We start from the raw sequence: 24,202 nt of genomic DNA, 5'->3' as shown, positions 1-24,202 counted from the left end.
ATACTGACTGGATTTGAAGCCGGTGTGGGTATTTGACCTTGACAAATCTTCATATAACAACAACAACAACAACATTTATTTATATAGCACATTTTCATACAAAAAGTAGCTCAAAGTGCTTTACATAATGAAGAAAAGAAGAATAAAAGACAAAAAAGGAATTAAAATAAGACAACCTTAGTTAACATAATAAGGAGTAAGGTCCGATGGCCAGGGTGGACAGAAAAAACAAAAAAAAACTCCAGAAAGCTGGAGAAAAAAATAAAATCTGTAGGGGTTCCAGGCCACGAGACCGCCCAGTCCCCTTTGGGCATTCTACCTAACATAAATGAAATAGTCCTCTTTGTAGTTAGGGTTCTCACGGAGTCACTTGATGCTGATGGTTATACAGACTTCTGGCTTTTAATCCATCCATCATTGTTGGAACATCATGGTGCTTTGGGTAGATGGTGGTGGCACAAGCCACCACCAATAGGACACCGGAAAAGGAAACAGAAGAGAGAGTAGGGGTTAGTACAAATTTTGAATGAATAGTTATTATAATGAATTGGATATACAGAGTGTCAGGATTAAATTACAGTGAAGTTATGAGAAGGCCATGTTAAAGTAATGTGTTTTCAGTAGTTTTTTAAAGTGCTCCACTGTATTAGCCTGGCGAATTCCTACTGGCAGGCTATTCCAGATTTTAGGTGCATAACAGCAGAAGGCCGCCTCACCACTTCTTTTAAGTTTTGCTCTTGGAATTCTAAGGAGACACTCAGTTGAGGATCTGAGGTTGCGATTTGGAATATAAGGTGTCAGACATTCCGATATATAAGACGGGGCGAGATTATTTAAAGCTTTATAAACCATAAGCAGAATTTTAAAGTCAATTCTGAATGACACAGGTAACCAGTGTAGTGACATCAAAACTGGAGAAATGTGTTCGGATTTTCTTTTCCTGGTAAGGATTCTAGCAGCTGCATTCTGCACTAACTGCAAACGATTGATGTCTTTTTTGGGGAGTCCTGAGAGGAGTGCATTACAGTAATCTAGCCGACTAAAGACAAACGCATGAACTAATTTCTCTGCATCTTTCGATGATATAAGAGGTCTAACTTTTGCTATGTTCCTTAGGTGAAAAAATGCTGTCCTAGTGATTTTATTAATATGCGATTTAAAATTCAGATTACAATCAACGGTTACCCCTAAGCTTTTTACCTCCGATTTGACTTTTAATCCTAATGCATCCAGTTTATTTCTAATAGCCTCATTGTATCCATTATTGCCAATCACTAAGATTTCGGTTTTTTCTTTATTTAATTTGAGAAAGTTACTATTCATCCATTCTGAGATACAGGTTAGACATTGTGTTAGCGAATCAAGAGATTTGGGGTCATCAGGTGCTATTGATAAATACAGCTGTGTGTCATCAGCATAGCTGTGGTAGCTCACGTTATGTCCCGAGATAATCTGACCTAATGGAAGCATGTAGATGGAGAAGAGCATCGGACCCAGGATAGAGCCTTGTGGAACACCATATAGAATATCATGTGTCTTTGAGTTATAATTACCACAACTAACAAAGAATTTTCTCCCTGCCAGGTAGGATTCAAACCAGTTTAAGACACTGCCAGAGAGGCCCACCCATTGACTAAGGCGATTCTTAAGAATATTATGATCAATAGTGTCAAATGCGGCACTCAAATCTAAGAGGATGAGAACAGATAAATGGCCTCTGTCTGCATTTACCCGCAAGTCATTTACTACTTTAACGAGTGCAGTTTCTATGCTGTGATTTGTTCTAAAACCTGACTGAAATTTATCAAGAATAGCATGTTTATTGAGGTGCTCATTTAACTGCATAATGACTGCCTTCTCTAGAATTTTACTTAAGAAAGGCAGGTTAGAGATGGGTCTATAATTTTCAAGAGCAGAGGGGTCGAGATTATTTTTCTTAAGTAGGGGTTTAACTACCGCAGTCTTAAGACAGTCTGGGAAGACCCCCGTATCTAATGACGAATTTACTATGTCAAGAACATTATCAATAAGCACACCCGATACTTCTTTGAAAAAATTTGTTGGTATTGGGTCAAGGGCACAGGTGGATGGTTTCATTTGAGAAATTATTTTATGTAAATCAGGTAAATCTATCCTAGTGAAAGACTCTAATTTATTTATTATGGAGTACTGGGGTTTCGGGGGATCCTTAGTGTTGGGGAGATATACTATGTTATTTCTAATATCATTAATTTTTTGATTGAAAAATACAGCGATAGCCTCACAGGTTTTACTGGAAGTACTTAGGAGGCATTCCTTTGAGTTACCTGGGTTTAATAGATGATCAATTGTCGAAAATAAGACTCTGGGATTACTAGCATTGTTATTTATAATCTTAGAGAAATAGCAGCGCCTCTCAAGACGGGCTGTGTTATTGTATTCTGTTATTTTAACTTTTAATATCTCATAGTCAATAGTTAGTTTAGTCTTCCTCCATTTACGCTCAGCTCTACGGCATGTTCTCTTTAAATCTGACACTCTTTGGGTCTTCCAAGGTATAACAATGCTAGAAGATTTTTTAACTGTCTTTTCAGGTGCAACTATGTCAACAGCAGCCCTCACTTTAGTATTAAATCTTTCCACCTTACTATTTACATTCTCCTCGCTATTATAGTTGGCACTATAAACGGACTGATTGGTTAGAATGTTTGTAAGTTTAAAGTTGCTGATGAGTCAAAGAAGCGTTTTTTAACAATATGCTTCTCATGAGTGTTTTCTATCATTATTTCTATATTAAAAAGTAGAAGAAAATGGTCTGAAAGACCCGTATCAATGACCTGCTTTATATCAACTTTTAGTCCTTTAGTAATTACTAAGTCTAACGTATGACCTGCTTTATGTGTAGGCTGATTAACGAGCTGTCTCAAATCAAAAGAGTCCAGGAGGTTCATAAATTCTTTTACTTTTTGGTCACATTGATTATCTACATGAAAATTAAAGTCGCCGACTATTAAGAGTGCGTCATAGTTCGTAATTAAGATTGACATCAAGTCAGAGAATTCCTCAAAAAAAGACGCGTTGAATTTAGGAGGTCTGTACACGGATAATACTAGAACGTGAGAATCTCCCTGAATAATAATGGCGAGATACTCAAAAGACTTGAATTTACCAAAACTGATATTTTTACATTTTAACCTGCTAGAGTAAATGTTTGCTAGCCCTCCACCTCTCTTTCCTTGGCGATCAGCACGACTAAAACTGTAATCCGGAGGCGCAGGTTCGATTAAAACAGCTGCGCCATCTGAGCTAAGCCACGTTTCACTTAGTGCAATAAAATCTATTTTTTTTTCACTAATAATATAATAATAAATATAATAAATATAATTAATATAATATAATTTTTTTTGGTCAATAGTTTTTGTACATTTTTAAGAAACACTACTTGCAAGACCAATTTCTTAGCCTGGTGTTTAATTTCCTCCACTGTATTTGAAGCTTCTGTTTCCACCATATCTCAACATATGATTAACATTACCTTTGGTCAGTGAAGTGACATACTTTTTACTTAACTTTCTTAGAAATTATGTAATTGGTAACAAACTTTGATGGCAACTATGATATCCATTGATTGTTACAGCCCTAATTTCTATTATTCCTAACATTATACTATTATATAGTAATGTTACAAATCCTAATGGATGGTTACAGTTTTACAATTTTTTTTTTAACTTTTTTGCTCTTATTTTATAAGTTAAGCGTACAATGTAATTATAGTAACAATTTTTCTTAAGTAATGTCTGGCATTGCAAAAAATTTACAAAATGTGTTGATGCTCATTAGCCTAATTAGAGGAAAAAGTAAAAACAAAGTTGATTATTTTTCTACTTCAGAGTATTCAAAAGTATTAGCAGATTTTGACTGGTTTTCGTGGTTACTCTCAACATATTCTGTGCAATAATTGAAAGCTTATTCCACCACCTATTAACATGCTAAAAAAATAATTTTTAAAAGGGTATACATATGCGGGACCCACATGTATTATGTGAAATATGATAAACGTTATGGTCAGTAAAATGTATAGAACATTACCAGAAATGAGCATGTAGGTTTTAAAGTAAAATTTTTCATAATTGGTTGGAGAATACAGATTTGTGTAGTAGGTCTTGAGTTCCATTTCCTATAATAAAGGATATAGTGGATAGTACTATTTGAAGTTGCATGTTAGTAAATATGGTAAATAGATTGCAAATGTTGGTGGTGTTTGTTTTAATTTGAGGGATTTGGATAAGGATGGTTGTTTTGAAATGGCTTAAAAAGAGTATTTCTCTTTGGAATTCCCATAACTACCCAATGTTAAAGTGCATCTCATTTCCATTCCTGTTATACAAGTAATCAGGATAGTGCAACAGTATAACACACTAAAGTGCACATAGCACAGTGGACTTGCTTTAATAGATTTTTGTTTTTAACTCCCTTGACTTGTTAGTCTCAATTATAATGTACCATTTATGCACCAAAGTCAAATGACAGTCTAATCATAGCAACGTCGTAACATAAAATTTTAGCCTCCAAAAAGTATATACAGTAAGACCCCCGCGAAGACGCGGTTCATAGTTCGCGGACTCAGTCGTTCACGGATTTTTCCTTGGAACCTAATTGTTAGCGGAAAGCACAAATATCCTCCAATTTTTTTTGATGGCTTTTTTTCGTGGCAATACTGTGCCGTAGAGAGAATAGGAAACTACCTCTGAGGGAAACGCATTTTGGGATGATGAAAGTAGGCAATCCGAGAGCGTTATTCATTTCTCCTTGCTGCTGATTGACTGCTGCCCTGTGATGCATCTCCAGCTGAGTGTCCTCGTGTTTTTCATTTTGTTGTTGTATTCATTTTGTTATTCTTAAACGCACAAGATGTCGCCGAAACATCCTGCACCTTCTAAGGCTTCTGGCACTGAGCCCAAATGCCAGAAGTAGTTAAAACACTGCAGGAGAAGGTTGAAATACTGGATTTGCTCCGGGAACTAAAAAGTTATGCTGCAGTAGCGCACCACTATGGCGTTAATGAAAGCACCATGCACTACATAAAAAAGAACGAGGCAGTGATCTGGAGTTCCGTATCTGTAAGTTTCTGCGATAGTGTGAAAAAGATAACGACCATAAGGAATAAAAATATCGTTGGAATGGAATCTGCCTTAGCATTATGGATTACTGACTGCAGGAAGAACATCATCCCCTTCGATGGTAACATCATCTGTAAGAGAGCATGGAAGTTGTACCTGCAGTTCGTTACAGGAGACAATGTAGAGGGTACCGGAGAACCACAACCAGGACCATCAGCCGCACCGAAGCCTGAAGATTTTCAAGCCAGTAAGGGATGGTTTGATCGATATTTCAGAAACAATTTAATATTAAAAGCATTTCTCTACATGGAGAGGCAGCGTCTGCCGACAGAGAAGCCACAGAGACATTTAGGCACATCATAGAGAAGGGATACATGCCCAAACAAGTTTTTAACATGGATGAGACTGGCTTGTTCTGGAAGAAGATGCCATCCAGAACTTACATCATGAAGGACAAAGCCAAAGCTCCAGGGTTTAAGGCACAGAAGGACAGAGTGACACTTATTATGTGAGGCAGTGCTGCTGGTTACATGATGAAACCTGGCCTCATCTTCAAATCAGTGAACCCTACGCCCTTATGTCTGTCTTCTGGATACATAACCCTAAAGCCTGGATTTCCAAAGTCCTTGCTTCAAACTGGTTTCACCAGTGCTTCATCCTTCAAGCCAAGGAATATCTCCATGACTTAGGCATGGACTTCAAGGTGTTGCTTATTATGCATAATGCTGGCGTCCACCCTTTTGGATTTGTTACTAGAGAGTTCAAACTGAGTTCCTCCCTTCCAGCACCACCTCCCTCATCCAACCTATGGATCAAGGCATAATCCGTGCCTTCAAGGCTCTTTATACCCGGATTTCTCTCCAGTATCTTGTGGATGCAATGGGCGCGGATGAGAATTTTACATTGAAAGGTTACTGGCATAACTTTACAATCGTAACATGCCTGTCAGTCATCCATGCTGGTCTTAAGGAGATGAGAAAGGAAACCCTCAACGCCTGCTGGAAGAAGCTGTGGCTAGAGTGTGTCCATGACAACAAGGGCTTATCACCCGAAAAAATTCAGCACTATGCTGTCGACAAGGCCGTGGAACTGGCAAAGATACTGGGTGGCGAAGGTTTTGACGACAACACTCAAGATGAGGTGAACAACCTTATCGATGCTCACTCTGAACCCCTGACGGACGAGGATTTGTTAGAGTTAACAAAGTCTGCCAGCAAAGAGGAGGAAGAGACAGATCCAGTGCAAGAGGAGGAGGAGCAGGGCCTGACATTGGAACGTCTCGCCCAGATTATTTGAACATCGAAGGAGTTAACTACAAGGGATGATTGAAGCATGGGATCTCTATATGGTTCGGGCTCTCAAAGTTAATAATGGAATCGATGCTGCCATTCAGATATATAAAACGCTCCTCACCACCATGAAGAAACAACAGCAACTTCCCATTACAATGTTCTTGAAACCTATAAAGAAAAGCCAGCACAAAACCCCACAAGAGAACGACCCGTCCAAAGAGGAGGCGCCACCCGAGGAGTTTTAAATCCTCTGCATCGTACTGCACAGCTACTTCATCATCAATATCATTCATCATTGGTGAGCACCTGTACATTTTGCTGTATTTTAATTATGTATTGTATTTACTCATAACAAAGAAAACCACGTATGCCAAAGAAAACACGCTTGCATGAATTACAGTACGTATAGTGGTAACATCGGTATTTTACATTCTAGCACCATGGGAGACGTAGCAGTACAGTACTGTTCTGTATACGGGTTTACCTTTACATTCTGTTTTTAGGTAATGTATTAAGCTGAGTTTGCAATGAAATTAGTGTTTTGGGAGCATACTGTATTTAGAGTTTAAACTCTAAAAATAGGCATTTTTTTTTTTTTACTACATCCAAAAGTCGCGGTTTTTCACAATTCGCGGGTGCTCTAGTACTGTAACCCCCGTGACTTTTGGGGGTGCACTGTAAATTGATTGTATCATATTTGACTATGTAACTTATATCATATTTGACTATGTAACTTAAACTTTGGTAAATGTTATGCTGTACATAAGTAGTACTAACTTGACATGTAGAGGCCCTTATTTTGAGGGGTTCCTACAGGAGCCGATTGAATACTACAGAATATGGGGTAGGTTTAGTGCTGAGAATGGGACTCAAACTTTCTCAGTTGAAGCAGGGAGAAACCTTAAATTCATGTCACTTTTAATTTAAGATTCTTCAGTTTAGTCCAAATTGTGGACATTTGCATCCCGGTATTAAGAGAGAACCTAGATGAAGACAGATCTCCATCTAATGAAAGCTGATCACTAGGCATTAAAGATGTTTTTGTCCAGAATACACTTTTAAGGTAGTGGGTAACCTAGAAATTGGTTGGGCATGTTTATGGAACTTGAAACAAGCAAACTTGTTGAGTCCTTTTGGTATAATTTGAAGATTTTTTTTTTTTTTGTTCCCTGTAGCTTCTGTTAGAAATGGTGAAGTTGTACATTGCTTAAAAGGGGGTGTTTGGAGTGAGTTAATGGCATACTGTGTTCTCTGAAGAGTTTTTTTTCTGCTCCACCTCATCTCTACTCGAGTGACGTGGGGTGAAGTCTATATTTAGTATGTGTCCTTGGATGTCAACAATGCAGACTATGCAATGTAAGTCAGTGAGAATGCTGTTCTCAGCAGCCATTGCTCAGGAAAGACACACTAAATGAAAATGTTGAATGTGTAGCAAACAAGACATGCCCTGCTGCTGAGGTAAGAGATACAAAGGCTTTGAGGTTGAGGTTCATGGATTTTCGGGCAGAGCACTTGAACACTTGCTTCCATTTTGAGGCTTTCCTCTTGTCCTGCATTTGTTACAGTCCTGATGATTTCAGTGTTTAAATGTTGTTGTTTTTTTTTTTTTTTTTGTTTGTTTGTTTTGGTTTTTATTAAGCAAAACGGTGTTGGTGTTTGAGTTTGGGTTGCGTTTTCATTGAAATTATTAATAGTGAGATATTTAAGTGTAAAAATAAACTAGTACAGTATTTTTTCCTATGGTTTATTTGTGCTTTTTTAAAATCAAAAATTTAGGTTCAATGCTTTAATTTTGCTAAAACAATTAGCTTGTGCTTACATTTCCTCATTTACTCTTCTTGCCTTTTAGAAAGCAGACAATATATTTTAAGCTTTCACTTGATTTGAAGCTTCCCAAATATTCTATAGTCTTGCATCATTCAGTGATGTATTCCCCCATTTGAGTGATATGTATATGCTGTTGATTAGGTTGTCTCATTCATTATCACTGCTATACTGTGTAAATCCTTCATTATGCCATCCTAACTTTCACACCTTTTTTTTCTCCTTGCTTCTCTTCTCTCCTTTGAACATACTTGACTGGAGCCATACTCAGAATAATATGTTGCCACTGTGTTCAGACATTTGAACTTGAATTTAATAGTTGGAGGAGACTAGAAAATCTTAAGACTGGTTTGACATTTTGAAACCTGCATTGGAAAAAGATTGGTATTGGTTTTGTGAATTGCAGTTTAGAAAATATTTTTTTAAGCTGTATTACAACATTGAGTCCAAGGTGTGTATGCACCAATTTGTACTGGTACAGTACTCGTAAGCTTAAGGTTCCTATGCAAAGTACTAGCAAGATGATGCACTTCGACAGCCAGATCATTCATGGACCAGCAGCATCTAAACCACCTTAGAGTCCAGCACAGTTCTTCTTTTAACAAAAGTATCTGATCTGTGGCCACATCTGTTAAACCGCACCTGAGCTGCAGCCGACAAGCAAGAGTTGCTTGAAACCACTATAGGAGTCCAACCTGCTGAGTGGAGAACCAAATTGCATTTGCAAATATTCATGATTAGAAATGAGTACTAGTGCCTAATATTAGACAGTTGTATATTATTATATTTAGATATAAACCGGCGGTCACAGCAAAGTTGGCAGTTATTCCGCTTCTGTGTAACAGGTTATATGTTAATGAAAATTGACCACACCTCTAAACTCTTTTTGTTAAGATGAGTATTCTTGAAAATTACACATGCATGATATGCAAAGAACTATAGTCCTCTCCACAATCATTGGCTTCACTGGCAAAAAGGAGTATAAAAAAAAAAAAAAAAAAAAAAAAAACCTGATTATTTGAGTTGAAAATATTTTTCCTTTTTTTAAAACACCATTACTGGTACTTAGGTAGGATACTCTGTGTATGTGTGTGTGTGTGTGTGTATAAAAAGTTGCTTAACAATTGTTGTTTGACCTGGGTCCTGCATACCAGCAAAATAGCAGAAAAATTCTTGACAAATGACCTCTTTGCAACTTTCCTTATTATTTAGTATTCTGAACATCCTGTATAGTTATCTCCATTTGCACCAATTGCTTTTTCCACTTAATTTAACTTAATTCCTTCTACCACAGCTTTTAACTTATTTTCAACAATGCTTCAGTTTGATCTTGCTGGTCTCTGCATTCGTTCCTTCCATAAAACATCAATATGCATGTTCAGTATTGCTTCAGAGAATTATCCAAAATCCTTCTACTCTCAACTCAGGAAAGCAAATTGCTTCACAGTCCCTCTGAAACTCGACTTCTTATCCGTCCTAGTGTATTCAAACTCGGTTATCGTCCTTTTACTTATGATTTCTCTTGATGCGTTTTTAACCTTCATTCTCCATGCAAATTTTATTTACACTTGCAGGTTTTCTTCAGGTTACACAGATAATTACTCTTTGGTTTTTAAGGGAGATTGCTCTTTATTTTGGTAAACTACACGTCTACTGACATCAGATACATTTTAATAGATTAATATGTATGCATTTACCTTTCCATGCTCTTATTAATTTGTGAGGATCTGCTTTTACTCTAGTAACAGTGGGAGCAAGAATCCAACCAACTTTAGATTGTGTGTTGGGCAAAGGGGGTGCAGTAGAAAATATTTCCAATAGTAAAAATGTAAAAGCTGTTTGTTTTAGTGGTGCCTACTTATTCTTCATTTGTAGTATTACTGCAGAAACAGTGTTAACTATTTGTGGTGCCACGGTATACCCAGTACTCGATTCGATGTGAAAATAATGACCCTATCAGCCTATAAATTGACTCGCCTAAACCTGAAAATTCCATCACCCACAAAATTCTATTTTTGGTTTAATTTTTTTCCCATTTTGTTCTGACAAAGAAACTAAAGGCACCAAGAGCAGGGGGTTGGCTTTTCTACTGGAAAGAAAGGCCCTTCACCTGTTTGCCTTGTCTGCCGTGCGGATGCAAAAACTTCTCCCAGTACTAACTGCACTTGCCTGCTGTGCTGTCAGAGAGAAATAAATGGAGTTACTAAAAGCTGCAATATGTTGTTGTTTTCCTAAATTGTTTTCTGGATCCATTCAGAATTTTCAAAATTTTGGACCACACCTGAATCCACAAAAGTCCTAAAACTACCCGATGCCTGTGGGTGTACTGTGGGTACCCAACCCAATACAGGACTCTAACCTATATTACATGGTTGAGAACATGAATCTAGCAACAGATTTCAGGCGTATTTAATCCAGAGTTTATTGAATGGCTTATAACCTTGAGTTCAAAGAGGAGTGTTGTTAATGGCAGACACATTCATGTGATATAACTCTTCAAACATCTACCTGAAAGGATAATGTACTACTTGTTTGAGGGCATCTTTGTCTTCATCCTGTGGTTTTATGTGAGTCCTCACATGAAAATTTAAATGAGGCAAACTGTGCCTGGCATCAGTTCTCCTCTTAGTGACACAGCTTAAATCTTAAGTTTATTTCATCGTTTTGAAAAGCAGACATTTTTTAACATTCTGCTTAAAAACATTTTGCTGTATACCCTTTCCCAGTGGAAAAGGAAAAATAATTTGATTTTTTTTTTTTTTTTAACACCTCAATTTAGGTTATGTACAATTTCAAGAATTAAAAGGTAAAGTATAAAAGTGTAAAGGGTTGTTCGGTGTACATGGTGATTAAAAAATAAACTTTCTCTACATATTAAAGCATTGAAGAATCTTTGTAATTGATTAATAAAATGCAGAATGGAGGCTATATAGCATGAGGCAAACACTGTCAAGAATTAAAATGTAATATTCACAAAATTATCTATGTTGCATATTGCATGTCTTTTTATTCCAAACATTACTCCTTTTAATACAAAATTGAGCAAATATTTGCTTAAAAAATGTTTAGTTCACTAGGCAAACAATTTCATCTCCACCTTTTCACAAAAGGTGTTGACATGTTTAAACAAATTTTATTTTGTCAGTTTTAACATTAAGTATTTTACATTGCATGAATACAATTTCAATTGAACGTGATGTTTAGTAATTTTTTTTTTCCATTAATAGTTTTAATACATTTGTATTTAGCACATGTACTAAATGTATTTAAAATTACATTTGCAAGTGTACTAAAAGTACAGCATGGCCTCTCTAGATTCTTTAATGTTTTTTATGATAAGAAAATAAAACTGGAATGTGTGCTCTAAAAGGTGAATGGATTGTGTAATTTGTATGATAGATGACCAAAAGCATGCATACACATTATCCTCTCACCCTAAGGATGTGAAGTCACTTTATTAACTGCTTTGTTTTTTGTCCATGCCAGGCAATTTGTTAGTGATATTTTGTGTAACTGCACACTTTAGTTTTGCTTGGTGTGGGAAAGTCTTTTATGATAGATGGTAAGATGGGCAATCACCCCATTTATTAAAGTAAAACGGGAAAAGAAATAGCTGAGCTGAAATAGCATCTCTCGTTGGTAGGATTCAAAATTTTATGGCACAATTTTTTATTTTTTTTTTTTCACTTTTACAAGATTGTGGTAACAATGCTGTGCGGAAAAGAATATTTGCTCGCTGCTTAACATGCTTTGCACGTAGGCTCTAAATATTGGAAAGAGTCCCATTAAACCTATGAATATATACTTTTCATAGTAACGTTTAACATACTGATGTCTTTCATGTTTTATATTTAAATGTTCTTGGATGTAACGTAAGTAACTGCCCAGTGGTAAAGTTTCTATAAATGCAGGGTGGTACAGAGAAAATTAACACTTTCAAAAAATTTGTAATTTGAGAATTGTCATATGAATATGTAGCCTAAGCAAAGGATGTCTGTTTTTTTTTTTTCTTAAATCTTGCTGGCACCCAAGTTTTTTTTTTTTTTTTTTTTCCTTCTCTCAAGTGCCACTAGACAAAAAATGAAGCTCTACTAGCTGGTGCATATTACGAGCTCATTTGATGCTTAGTCATTGAGTAATGCATTTTCAAGTGTTTAGCTGTAGTTGCCCAGGCTTGCATGTTAGGTACATATGAACATTTTTTGTAAGCACAGGTTATTTCACAATGATCAGTAAGAGGTTTTTCTTCACACTTTCCCTAAAATTTTAAAGTAGAATGGGGTACTTGACTGTGTTCTCTGCCTGATAATGCTTTTTTGCTTTTATATCTTCAGCTGGAGCATACTACCCCACTCAAGGTGTACAGCAGTACCCTCCTGCAGTTTCGGCTGCTCAAGTCATGATGAATCCTGCCCAGCAAATCCCACCGAAGCGAGAGCGCAAGCAGGTACTGCCAGCAAAGGTCTGCCTACAATGTTTCTTATGTATTTTATACTAACTCACCTGCCTTGGAAAGGAAAGCTTTACTAACATTGTTGTCAAAGAGGCCAGCAATTTAAGTTGTGTGTGTGTGTGTAAAATGGCTTTAACAGATACAAGTTTAGGGTTGCTTGGTGTCTTTGCCAGTGCAGCTCATTGGTAGGCTGCCATTTTAACCTCTTTAGTCTTTTATATAATTTATTTTAACAATTTTAAGTCACTTTTTTTAAAAGCTGTCACAGACAAACAGTTGTCTGGTATCCAGAATTAAACTGTGAAAGTAGATCTCTCTTGTATTAGTGTCTTGCTAGCTATATGTTAATGGTTCTACTTAATGTGTGCCTAGAGGAGTTTTATCATAACTGGTTTTCAGTATATGCTTGGGTTTTTAGATGAGGGTAAAGATGCCTTTAGAATTCCTTCATGTGTTGTTATTTTGGGTCTTGTTGGATAATTAAAGTATACCCCCCAATGCAGTTGTTTAATGTTCTGCGTGAGGCTACCAAAGTGATTTTCTTAAGAGATTTGTCATTCATTTTACCTACATATAAGTGTGAAGCAGAGATAATGGAGAATGAAAACTTTTGTTGCTTTTCAAATTAGATTAGAATACGAGATCCAAACCAGGGTGGCAGAGACATTACAGAAGAGATTATGTCTGGAGGTAGGACAACCTCCACACCAACTCCTTCACAGGTAAATGGAGAAAATGGAAACACCTGGGTTAGTCTGGCATGAAAGTGGCAGTAAATGTGTGATCTGTTATATTTCAGACTGGCAGTTCGGGTTTGGAAAATCTCTGTACCACGCAACCAAATGGAGAGAGCAGCCATCCTGTAGTCATAAGGCCAGGTTAGTTTTTGATATACCAATATGCTAGAGTTCCAGAGTCCAGTGCAACACAAATTTTTCACTCTATTTTTTTTTTTAGATGATAATCAAAAAGTGCCAGTAGTCTTAACAAAGACTGGCCTGGAGCCTGATAAGATGGAGATTGGCCTTGCCCCAATAGAGCTGCAAATGCACATGTCTGAAATAGACACTAAGATGCCACCATTGGAAAAGAATGTGGAGTTTCAGGAAGTGATCCCTGCCAACACTATGGATAGTTCTTCAGCAGTTGTTGCCAGCTCTGATTCATGTACAGATTCTACTCCACCACTAATAAACAATTTTGCATCTGAGGAGGTGAAAGAGGAGATTGACATTGTCCTTGCACCAGTTTCCATGCTGGTTGAGCAGCCAGCAGTGGAAATGCCGATGGAGGAGCAAGTGGAAGAAACTGAGCAACAGTTTGAGGGAGAGATAGATGTAGTGGAGACCGCTATTGAGGAACAACTGCCTGTGGCAGCCTGTAGTTTGCAGTCAGATGATTTTGTATCTGCTCAAGAAAATCCACCTGAAAGCAATGGTGTGACAGTAGACCCTGACCCAGAGCCTAGCCAGGAGCCAGAAACTCCACAAGTTCTATGTGAACTCCCAGTAGAGTCTCCTATTGCCCAACCAGAGGAGCTTAAGTTGACCAATGGACTAGCAGTGCCTGGAATTCAGGACCTTGAGCCATCTGAGGTGCAACCAGAGTCTGATATCAGTCCTATTGCAGAGCCAGAAGTGGTTCCTGCAAAAGAGGAGGAACAGGCTCCCTCCATCCCTGTTGCAGATGATCAGGAGAAGGAAGAAAGTCTCTTGCAGAATGCTGCCCAGCCGGTATTGAGCAGCCAGAGTGTGGAGAGCAACACACAAGGTAAAGGGCTGAATAGGGATATGTATTGTTTCACTTCGTTATCAAACATTGCTTCAACTCAACTTGTTTCCGTTGATCTGTGACTAGTTTAGTTATTGTTACTTGAACTTTCAATATATGTTCCTGTTTGCACCTTCTGCTGGAAAGTGTGAGAAAGTGGATATGCAGCACTACACCAACAATTTGTTTTCAAACAATCTGAAAACAGTAAGCAAAATTAGGTTGAAGTTTTGATTTCAGTATTTCCTTTTTTCCACTATCAGTTTCAGCCAGGACTATAACAATATTTTAGTTTTTCATCTTAAGCTGACTAGGTGGCATCATTCACAAAATACAAAGTAACAGAAAAATAACATGTATAACTGTCGAAAAATGTAAGAAAGATTACCTACTGAGGGAACCATTTTTGCAGTTATTTGCATTTTAAAGTACACTGATTTTTATAGCCATTCAATATAGAGATCACAAACATTCCTGAGTGCAGAAGTGGGTATGTTTTTTCTGTGGAGTGCAAGCTGAGAATCTCTTTAAATTTTACATACTGAAAAAATATACTGACAAAATTAGCAAAAGTAAGTTTTAAAAGGGCAACCTGAAACCCCAGTGGTATTCTGAATGATAACTAGAAACTTCATCATGCTAGGTATAGTTGCTTGTATGGGAAACACAAATCTTGGCACCTAGTGCTTTTTTTTTTGCACCTGTCACAGGCAAGATTTGATTCCCAGATGGCTGCCATTTTCTCCACTAGATCTATTCTGAATAATTTGGAAACTTCTCATGACTTGCATATAGCTGGTAGGGGAAACATCTTCCTGTTAGCCTCACATTTTCTAAATTTGTACCCATTTGCTTTTTTGTTTTCCCACTACTAGCAAAGATTTTTTGTCTCTTTTAGTGTGTAATAGGCCACCAATTAACAAACCTTCCAGAACCACTCTAACTCATTAAATTGTGTGTTCTCCTTTAAGTGCCTCCTGTCTCAGTGCCAAAAAAGAAAAGGAAGATGAAGGATCTTAATAAGAAGGAGGCCGTGGGAGACTTGCTGGATGCTTTTAAAGAGGTAAGTTATGTTTAAATATGCTAGTGAGAATAGTTATTTGTGTTTGCTTTTGACTTTCCATTTATCACTAACGGTTAATTTGGTGATTTAGTGCATCTATGCTTAATTTTTGCACACCTCTCTATTCCTGTTGTTTGGTCACTTATCTCAATTTTGTAAAGTTATTTGTTAATTTGCAACTAAAGCAAAAAAAAATATATATAAAGTAATCTATTGGATTGTAGGAACAAATTTTAAAACTATGTACTGTAATAAATAGACTGAATTAATCACCTTTTATTAGAAAAATGGTAAATGGTCCAATCTAGACGAGACCAGGCCATTCAGCCCAACAAAGCTTGCCAGTCCTATTCACTTAACTGTATATATGACAATGTGACTTTTTTTTTTTTAACATTTTCTTGCCCACTCCAGTCTTGCAGCAGTGCATTTACCAATTTATTTTACTACTTCAACGACGTTTTAATTTAAAATCAGCTTCATATTTTCTTATCGAATGCTCCATCGTAGATAAGGGATGCTCTTAACGATAAAGGTGTATGAGAGTGTGAGATACAAAAAACACAAATCAGTGCAAACGTTGCTTCAGGATAGTTCAGGTATTACCGTGTGGTCACATAGGCACAATAGAGAGGTTAGGAGCAATTGCTGATACAGCGCATTGCCACACCCACATAGAAAAAAAGGCAGTGTACTCCGTGCTTACTCTCTGAGGTGGGCATTAGCATATCATCTCTTAGACCCAATAGCGTGAGTTTTCCACATTCGATTTATACAACTGACATTATAAAATCAGAAATTATATGATAAAATCAAGTCCCGACTTATCTGGGGGAGAACTTATCCACGCGCTTATACTTTAGATTTTTTTTTTTTTAATAATAAGAAGTAGTTTTGACAATTCCTAAAGTCGTACTGTCTACCGCGCTACTTTGTGGCTTATTCCAAGTGTCTGTAGTTCTCTGTAAATAATAACTTCCTGATGTTTGTGTGAAATGTGCCCTGTGTTCATACATATATGTGTGTGTGTGTGTGTGTATGGAATTATCTGGTTTACTGCATGAATTTGTCATAAAAGTGATCTGATCTTCATCGAAGTCACATGTACTGATATACACAATGAGCTTAAGCCAATGACACAAAAAATTCTTCTCTTGTGTCTTTATTTTACAAACGCTTTCAATGTTTATAGTGATAGTGGAAAAAGTAAGTGAACCTTGGAATGTAAAAACTGGTTGACCCTCCTTTGGCAGCAATGACCTCAACCAGGCGCTTCCTGTAACTGCAGATCAGACCTACACATCGTGCGGGGGGGATTTTAATCCATCCTTCACTGCAGAACTGCCTTAACTCTTCCATATTCTTTGGTTGTCTTCTCTGTATGGCTGTCTTCAAGTCATTCTACAGCATCTCAATAGGGTTGAGATCTGGGCTCTGACTGGGCCACTCCAAAAGGCGGAGTTTGTTCTTCTTAAGCCATTGTGCTGTGGATTTGCTGCGATGTTTGGGGTCATTGTCCTGTTGCATCACCCAGCCTCTTCTGAGATTAAATTGTCGGTCAGACACCCTCACATTATCCTGAAGAATTTGTTGATAAACTTGTGAATTCATTTTCCCCTCAGTGATGGCAAGCTGTCCGGGCCCTGATGAAGCAAAGCTGGCCCAAATCATTATGTTCCCTCCACCATACTTTACTGTAGAGATGATTTTTTGATGTTGATATGCAGTGCCCTTTTTACGCCAAATGAAGTTCTGCTTGTTCCTCCCAAATAGTTCAATTTTGGTTTCATCACTCCACAAAACATTTTCCCAGTACCATTGTGAAGTGTCCAAGTGCTCTTTTGCAAAATTCAGGGTTCACTTACTTTTTCCAACCTTCAGTTTGTTTGAATGTGAATTTATTCAATATGGTCAAAAATTCTCTTAAAATCTATATCTTTAGTTATAGGAGACTGTGTTTGTTCATTATTGTGACTGACATGAAGATATGACCATGTTTTATATGGGAATTAGACATAAATACAATCTCTAGGGGTTCACATACTTTTTACTTTGTGTATGTATGTATATAATAGATAGATGCTTTATTAATCCCAAGGGGAAATTCACATAATATATATAAGCCCACCTCCTTTTTGGTTCTGTCTGCCCTTCCTAAAATAACGTGTATCACTGTTATACTCATCCCATCTTTATTTAGCAAGGTTTCCGTTATTGGTTCAATATCATAATTATGTTCTGCTACATTCAACTCCCATTTCACTTGCCTTATTTTTGATACTTAAGGTAAGCTATTTTTAATGTGGTACTCCTATATTTTAACATGGGGTTAGAATTTACATTACTACGTATTTTTATTTCTACACTGTTGTTTGTTCCTCCATGTATAGTTCTAAACCTGATCTGTCCTAAACTCCCTAACCAGTTTCCCTAGTTTAAGCAATCCTCGACTACCCTAGTCATTGTGCCTTTCCAATACTTTGGTGCCCCTCCGGTTCAGATGAAATCCCATCTGTTCCAAAGGAGTCCCAGTGCCCCATAAACCTATACCCTTCTACCCTGCACCAAGATTTGACCCAATGTTAATTTTGTTGATTAGAAACCAAAATGAAAAACGCTCTTAATTTTTTTTCCCAGTGATGAAAACGGAACGAAAACTAAATAAAATGCACCTGTAATGATGAAAACTAAGACGAATGCTTTTTAAATCACTTTTGACAAAAATTAAACAATATGAAAATATTACAGATGACTGAACAGTGATCATTCTTGCGTTCTTTACGCATCTCTGTTACACATGACATTACGCAACAAATAACGAGCATGAATGTAGTGGTGCAATATTAGAAATTTGTAAGCACCCTTGTAATTGTATAATACTAGTCAACAAATAACGAGCATGAATGTAGTGGTGCAATATTAGAAATTTGTAAGCACCCTTGTAATTGTATAACACTAGTTTGGGAGCCATCATGAAATCTTCAAGTCAGCCAAAATCCTGCTCCACTCTGCTCTGATATGTCGGCCAACGTGATTCTCTGGCGAAAGAGGTCAGACTTAATGGACCAGCTTTAATTGTAAAGCAGACAAAAGTTGAACTAACTGTAAGCCACATGGAATGAAGTTCACAGGGAAAGAATACCACAAACCTGAAGGGTCGTCTGGAGGTGTGCCATCCTGAGTTATGCCATGGTATTGTAACCTTATTTAGGTGGCTACTTGCTCGATGCTGATAGTTTCCTCTGGCTCTTGTTCACCCTGTTAATAGTGTCTAGTGCGAATGGGGGAAAATGTGCACATTAATGAAATAAGCAGACCTGTGCACCAATCTGTGTCTCTCACACACACACACACACACACACACACACCCATCCCCCTAATGGTGTAGTCCCCAACTATCACTACCTCTCTTTCTGGGAGCTAGTTTTGATGTAGCCCTTTGGGACTTTTCATCCCTGCCTACCACCTCAGAATCATACGAGACACCATTGAGCCCCACATGGACCTGAAAACTGTTAAAAGCTTCTAAATTTGTGGTTGATGCCCCTGGACAGTGTGCACACCTTGTGACCGTGACCCACCTATCTCGACCCGTCTGGTCTGGGATCTCCTCCCGCACCACCATCTCTCTAAAGGATACCTGGGCTAGGTCTGCCAATTCTGTACAACAGCGCAGGCCAGACATCATCTCCAGTTCAGCGAGCAGCATTATGCATGAGATTGCACAAATCAATGCAATTAAGTGAGCTTGTCTCGATTTTTGACTTGATTTTTTTTCTGAATGTGACCACTTTGCTACTTTTTAATACAAAATTGTCTTGAAAAATAAGCTGAATATTAATATGGATTTTTGTTATTACAACATATTTGCCAACTGCAAATTCCATCATGTGTTGGCATATTTTAAAGTCTTATGTAGGGTCCACAAACATTTCTGTGCCTTTATGGGAGCTTTTTTTTTTTTTTTTGTAATTACCATTAATTTCAGCCTGTCTACAGCCACTGATTACAACATAAAGGTACCATTATCACTCAAGCATTTCACTTCACTATATTTACATTTTTAACACTTGGGCAGAAATGGTTAATCCAAAAAAAGGGTGCTGTAAAATGGGTGCAAATTAGAACCCGAGTTTCAAATGTTGACCCTGTTTTCCCACATTTTTAGTCTGCAATGTGTCCACATAAGCATTAGTTGGAATAATTGTATCTACACATTCAAATTATCCTCCACGGTAGAACTGAGTGACATATAAAAAAAATTGTGATCAAATTTTTTCTGTAAGTTAATATCGGTATATATCATGATATAAATCAAAGTGTTTCTTGTACTTCAAATAAATAAAATAGGTATATATAATACACTAAAATCTTAAGTCAAAAGCTTCAAGTGTTACAGGAGAACACAAACTAAATGCACCACTAAATTATTTTCTCAGTTCCAAATAGGTAAGACAAAGGTCTTAATCCTAACCAGTTATAAGCTTTCAGGTTTTACAGAGAACACACTGAATTTGTTGGTCAGCTCCAAATAAATAAAATCTTAGTGTCAGATTTAAGATTTTTAGAATTAAGTTTGTACAGGAGAACATAGTAAATTTGGTCAGTTCCAAATAAAGTAGGTATTACTACAAAATGAAATTAAAAGAAAAAAATACCTCTATACTGTTATTTTCTTTTATTATAGATTGAGTGTTTAAGTGGTTGGGAAGTAAACCCACAGACACAACATTCTGTATATATCCTCAGTACAAGTTCAAGCAGCTTTCAAATGTACACAAAGGAGAACATAAACAAAATTGACCTATTCACCCAGTTGTAGTCAGCTTGCTCCAAGGCCAAACAAAGAGAGAAATCCCCATTAGTGCAGCACTTGCAAGACTTTACATTCACAGACCTAAGCATTGTGCATGTTCTAAAAGATGGCACTGCATCAGGTGATACAAAATACTAGTGGTTTTACCTGTCTTTGTGGGAACATGCTTTCAACACAATCTGCAGTACACACTACTCTGCGTCTTGTAGGACTTCAAACAGCCCAAATATATCAACACTACTGAATTCCTCTGACCCTTTTGAGCAATGTCCTCATCTTTTGAGCCTTGGCCTTGTGTCCATTGTGGTTTCTTCTTCGATAATGCTAAATAAACCCTCAAGTTTTTAATTTTTTCTGTCTTTCATTTTCTCTTGTATCTTTCTCGCACTCACGATGAACTGGCTTGCACGACTGCTGCAATCCAAACATTAGCATGTGTGTTGCTTCCAGTTCTGTGCTGTGTACATCAACCTAACTTGACGTGGCTGTATCTCTGTTTCAGCCACATGATTGGTTGGAGAGAGAGCGCACTTGGGGATATCTTATTAACTCCCCAACCTGCAAGCTTTGAGATGAGAGGCTGATAGTTTGATAGTCTGTCACATTGATCTGCTCCATACAGAGCACTGCTGTTTCTCACCATCGGTTTGAGATTAAATCAACCTGATCACAAGTGAAGCTGTTTGTGTGAGGTTAATTCCTATCATTATGATAGTTGTGTAAGATGATGCAGAATTTAACAATGGGAATCGTGAGTAGGGATGGGAATTGATAAGATTTTCACGATTCCGATTCCATTTTCAATTCTGTTTAACAATTCGATTCTTTATCGATTCTCCTATCGATTCTTATTTTTAAAAAAGGAGAACACACAGGTCGATTAGCTTAGAACTTTGTTTTATATCTTATCTTTGAACAAGATAGAAATTTAGGAGTAGCATGACCTTACAAACCCAACAGTGAGATCTTAAGAGGTCCACAGCCTACGGCTCCTCGATGGGGTGCCACGGGGTCCCCCAAAAAAATTTGTAAATGTAAAAAAATAATAAAATATTCTTCTGTAGCAATAACAAAGTATAACATAAATTATTCTGTGGCAATTACACAAGAATGTCCAGTAACATTTACACTCTCCTTTTTAAAAGTATATATGAGCTGAGCACTCAAAAATAAAACTACATCAGTCAGCAACAAATACAATCAACTCAAGTCTAATGGAACTGTGCACTGTGCAATTCTGCAACCATCAACTATTTTGACAGCTACATCCATGTTGGCCGCAATATCAACAGTGGCTGCCACAACCTTGTCTTTGATACCATACTCCTCCAAGATCTCATCAATCTCCTCTGCTACAGCTGTCCCTGTCTGTGCCTGGTACACTGGTTTGGTTTTGAGGACTTTTTCTTGAGCCTGGCCATTCCTGACATAATGCAGCGTTACTGTGAGGTAATGATCTTGACTAAAACTTGTCCATCCATCTGCAGTGACGGCTGCCTTCAACACATGTTTCAGCTCAGAAATCAGATTTGCCTTTTCGACCGCATACCAAACAGGGATCAAATGGTTGGTTAAACTGTCTCTGTTTGGGGCTTTGTACTTAGGGTTCAGAGTCTTTGTCATTTCTCTAAAAGATATATAAATGGAAACGGATGAAACATCTGGTAAGAGGAGAACGTGCAACTTTGACATTCCCTGACTTAGCCTACAATTAAACACATTCACTTACCGAAAATCGAGGGCATCTACTGTGGCAAATGGGTGCAAGCCTTTTACCACAAACTTAGTCACTGCTCGGTGACATTCGTCTATCCTGGCCTGTGTCATTTTACTTTTCCCCGCCTCTGTGAAAGGAGAAGCTACCGGTAGACTGCAGCGAGAACTGCCAGCATCTGAGACAGCCAGACTCTGTCTGTCTCTCTCATCATGTTCATCTAAATGCAATGCACAGTAATAGCAGGTTTTGCAATAAGGCAAATCGCGCTAACATAATATGCAATGTTATTTGATTAGTTACCTGCCGTGTTAACGGGAGAGGACGTGCAAACGTTACCGCTGCTGCTGGGTTGAGATTCATTAGTCCGCAGCGGATCAAAAATACGACATTCATTTAAGGTTATCGCGTGTTTTGTGAGCAAATGTTTTTGCATATTCGTAGTGTTTCCTCCCTTTGATGAAATATCTACTTTGCAAGTTGCCCTGTTGTCATCCTTTCTCGTAAAGTATAACCAAACTTTTGACCGTTTGTGCCGCTTAGGCGCCATGTTTCCTGCTGGGTAAATGACGCTACGCAACGTGGTGACGTCATTCGAGGCGACTGGAATCGATAGGGGAATCGTTTGCAAAAATGGCAAACAATTCCAAGGAATTGAAACAGTGGGAACCGGTTCTCAACAAGAACCGGTTTTCGATTCCCATCCCTAATCGTGAGGCATCTAAAAATTGGTGTTTACCCACCCGTCGTACAGAAGACTAAATAGATGGGTTAGTGATGTGTAATACTAGCAAAAGGTGTTCTTTCTGCGAGTTGAGTTAGACTTTTCAACTGGAAAGCAACATTGTTTTTAACGAGAGAACACGATGAGTGTGTTTAGGCTGTGTATGGCTTTTACTTTTAGAGGGTCCTCCAGATCACCCACAAAGCTGGTTACTTTGCATGTTTTCATTTCTCCATCATCAAGCATATGTTGTGGTAGGGCAAGCAAGCTGTTAGCTGTCTGCAGTTTAAAAAAGTGTTTACATGCATGCATGTGTCTCAGTGTGTGTGTATATACATTTAATTCTGTTATCTCAAAAACTAGTTAAGGAAAACTTTTGTAAATCAATAGACATGATTCCATGACTAAATGGAGCAAACTGCAAAATTCTGTATTTCTGTGGCACTTACTGTTGGACAAAGGTTTTTGAAGGATAATGGGGTAAGGTAATTATTGGACCTTAAACCTGTAAAAAGGCAAATGTTGCAACTAGTTTGTAGAAGAGAGGTCAATCTTTTCAGAAGTTATGATTGTACATGGGTCTGGACATTCAAGGCAGATATCTCGGAAACTAATTCTAAACTTTTCTGCCTCTGCTAGAATGTAGTCATTCAGGAGCTCCACACAATATGTAATTTTCTGGTTAAAATTGTAATATTAAGAATAGAAAATCAGTTTGGATTTTCCCCACAGACATACACTTAGAATCAGAATTTGAACTTGAAGTCAATAATGAATTGAAACTCCTGTTTACATGGAATTTAGATTTTTTTTGAGTTTTGTACAATTAGACAGGGATTCACTTTTGCCAATAAATATATTCACTCTTTTGTGTGTTCAGATTTTCCATGTATCAACCTAAAGTTTACAGTCTCTGGTATAAGCCTTAAATGTGGGAAGTAATGTGGCTAAAATCTGCATTTTTGCTGCTAATTGTCTCGTAAGTTAGAGCTGTCACATCCTAGATCAAAAAATTTACTCACCAGTGTCCTCCTTTATAAACAGTGCTGTACGCCCATTTCCACACTCGCATTGTGATGTATAAAAACTAAACATGGCGTAAAGTAGTGCTGGGCGGTATACCGGTTCATACCGAAAACTGTTTTTTGTCATGATATGGATTGTTCTTATACCGCAACACCTGTTTAAATCACCTAAACAACGTTCTAAGCGTGGTGCTGCGGGAAACTGTTTAAGGGGGACCTTTTTCACTGCTACACCGCTAAACAGGCGTGCAACGGAGTACATGCGTTAGTGGAGGAATTGCACTATGGACAGAGAACATTCCAAAACTGAAGCTGTAGCAGAAGATAAAGTTGAAAGTGACACAGAAGAACTTTTGCTGGAAAACGTATGTTGTCTGGAGATACATTGGATTTAAAAGGTCGGATGTGGACCATTATGTTCA

At 37.6% G+C, this 24,202-nt stretch overlaps 1 protein-coding gene across 4 annotated transcripts in view; it reads left to right on the top strand.

Moving 5' to 3' along the window:
* Positions 1–24,202, top strand: part of eif4g1a (eukaryotic translation initiation factor 4 gamma, 1a) — a 116,756-nt gene that overhangs the window by 55,426 nt on the left and 37,128 nt on the right. For 2 of the 4 annotated variants that reach the window (XM_028794992.2, XM_051923784.1), the window contains 5 exons: positions 12,550–12,662; positions 13,298–13,390; positions 13,468–13,546; positions 13,626–14,438; positions 15,410–15,501. In XM_028794992.2, the coding sequence (XP_028650825.1) occupies positions 12,550–12,662; positions 13,298–13,390; positions 13,468–13,546; positions 13,626–14,438; positions 15,410–15,501 (1,190 nt within the window). Of the gene's footprint in view, positions 1–12,549; positions 12,678–13,297; positions 13,391–13,467; positions 13,547–13,625; positions 14,439–15,409; positions 15,502–24,202 lie in introns of all 4 variants that reach the window. The other 2 variants (XM_028794991.2, XM_051923783.1) reach the window with 1 other exon arrangement.

Source organism: Erpetoichthys calabaricus, chromosome 2, assembly GCF_900747795.2.
Source record: "Erpetoichthys calabaricus chromosome 2, fErpCal1.3, whole genome shotgun sequence".
NCBI lineage: Eukaryota > Metazoa > Chordata > Cladistia > Polypteriformes > Polypteridae > Erpetoichthys > Erpetoichthys calabaricus.
This window is presented reverse-complemented; position numbering and strand designations above follow the sequence as displayed.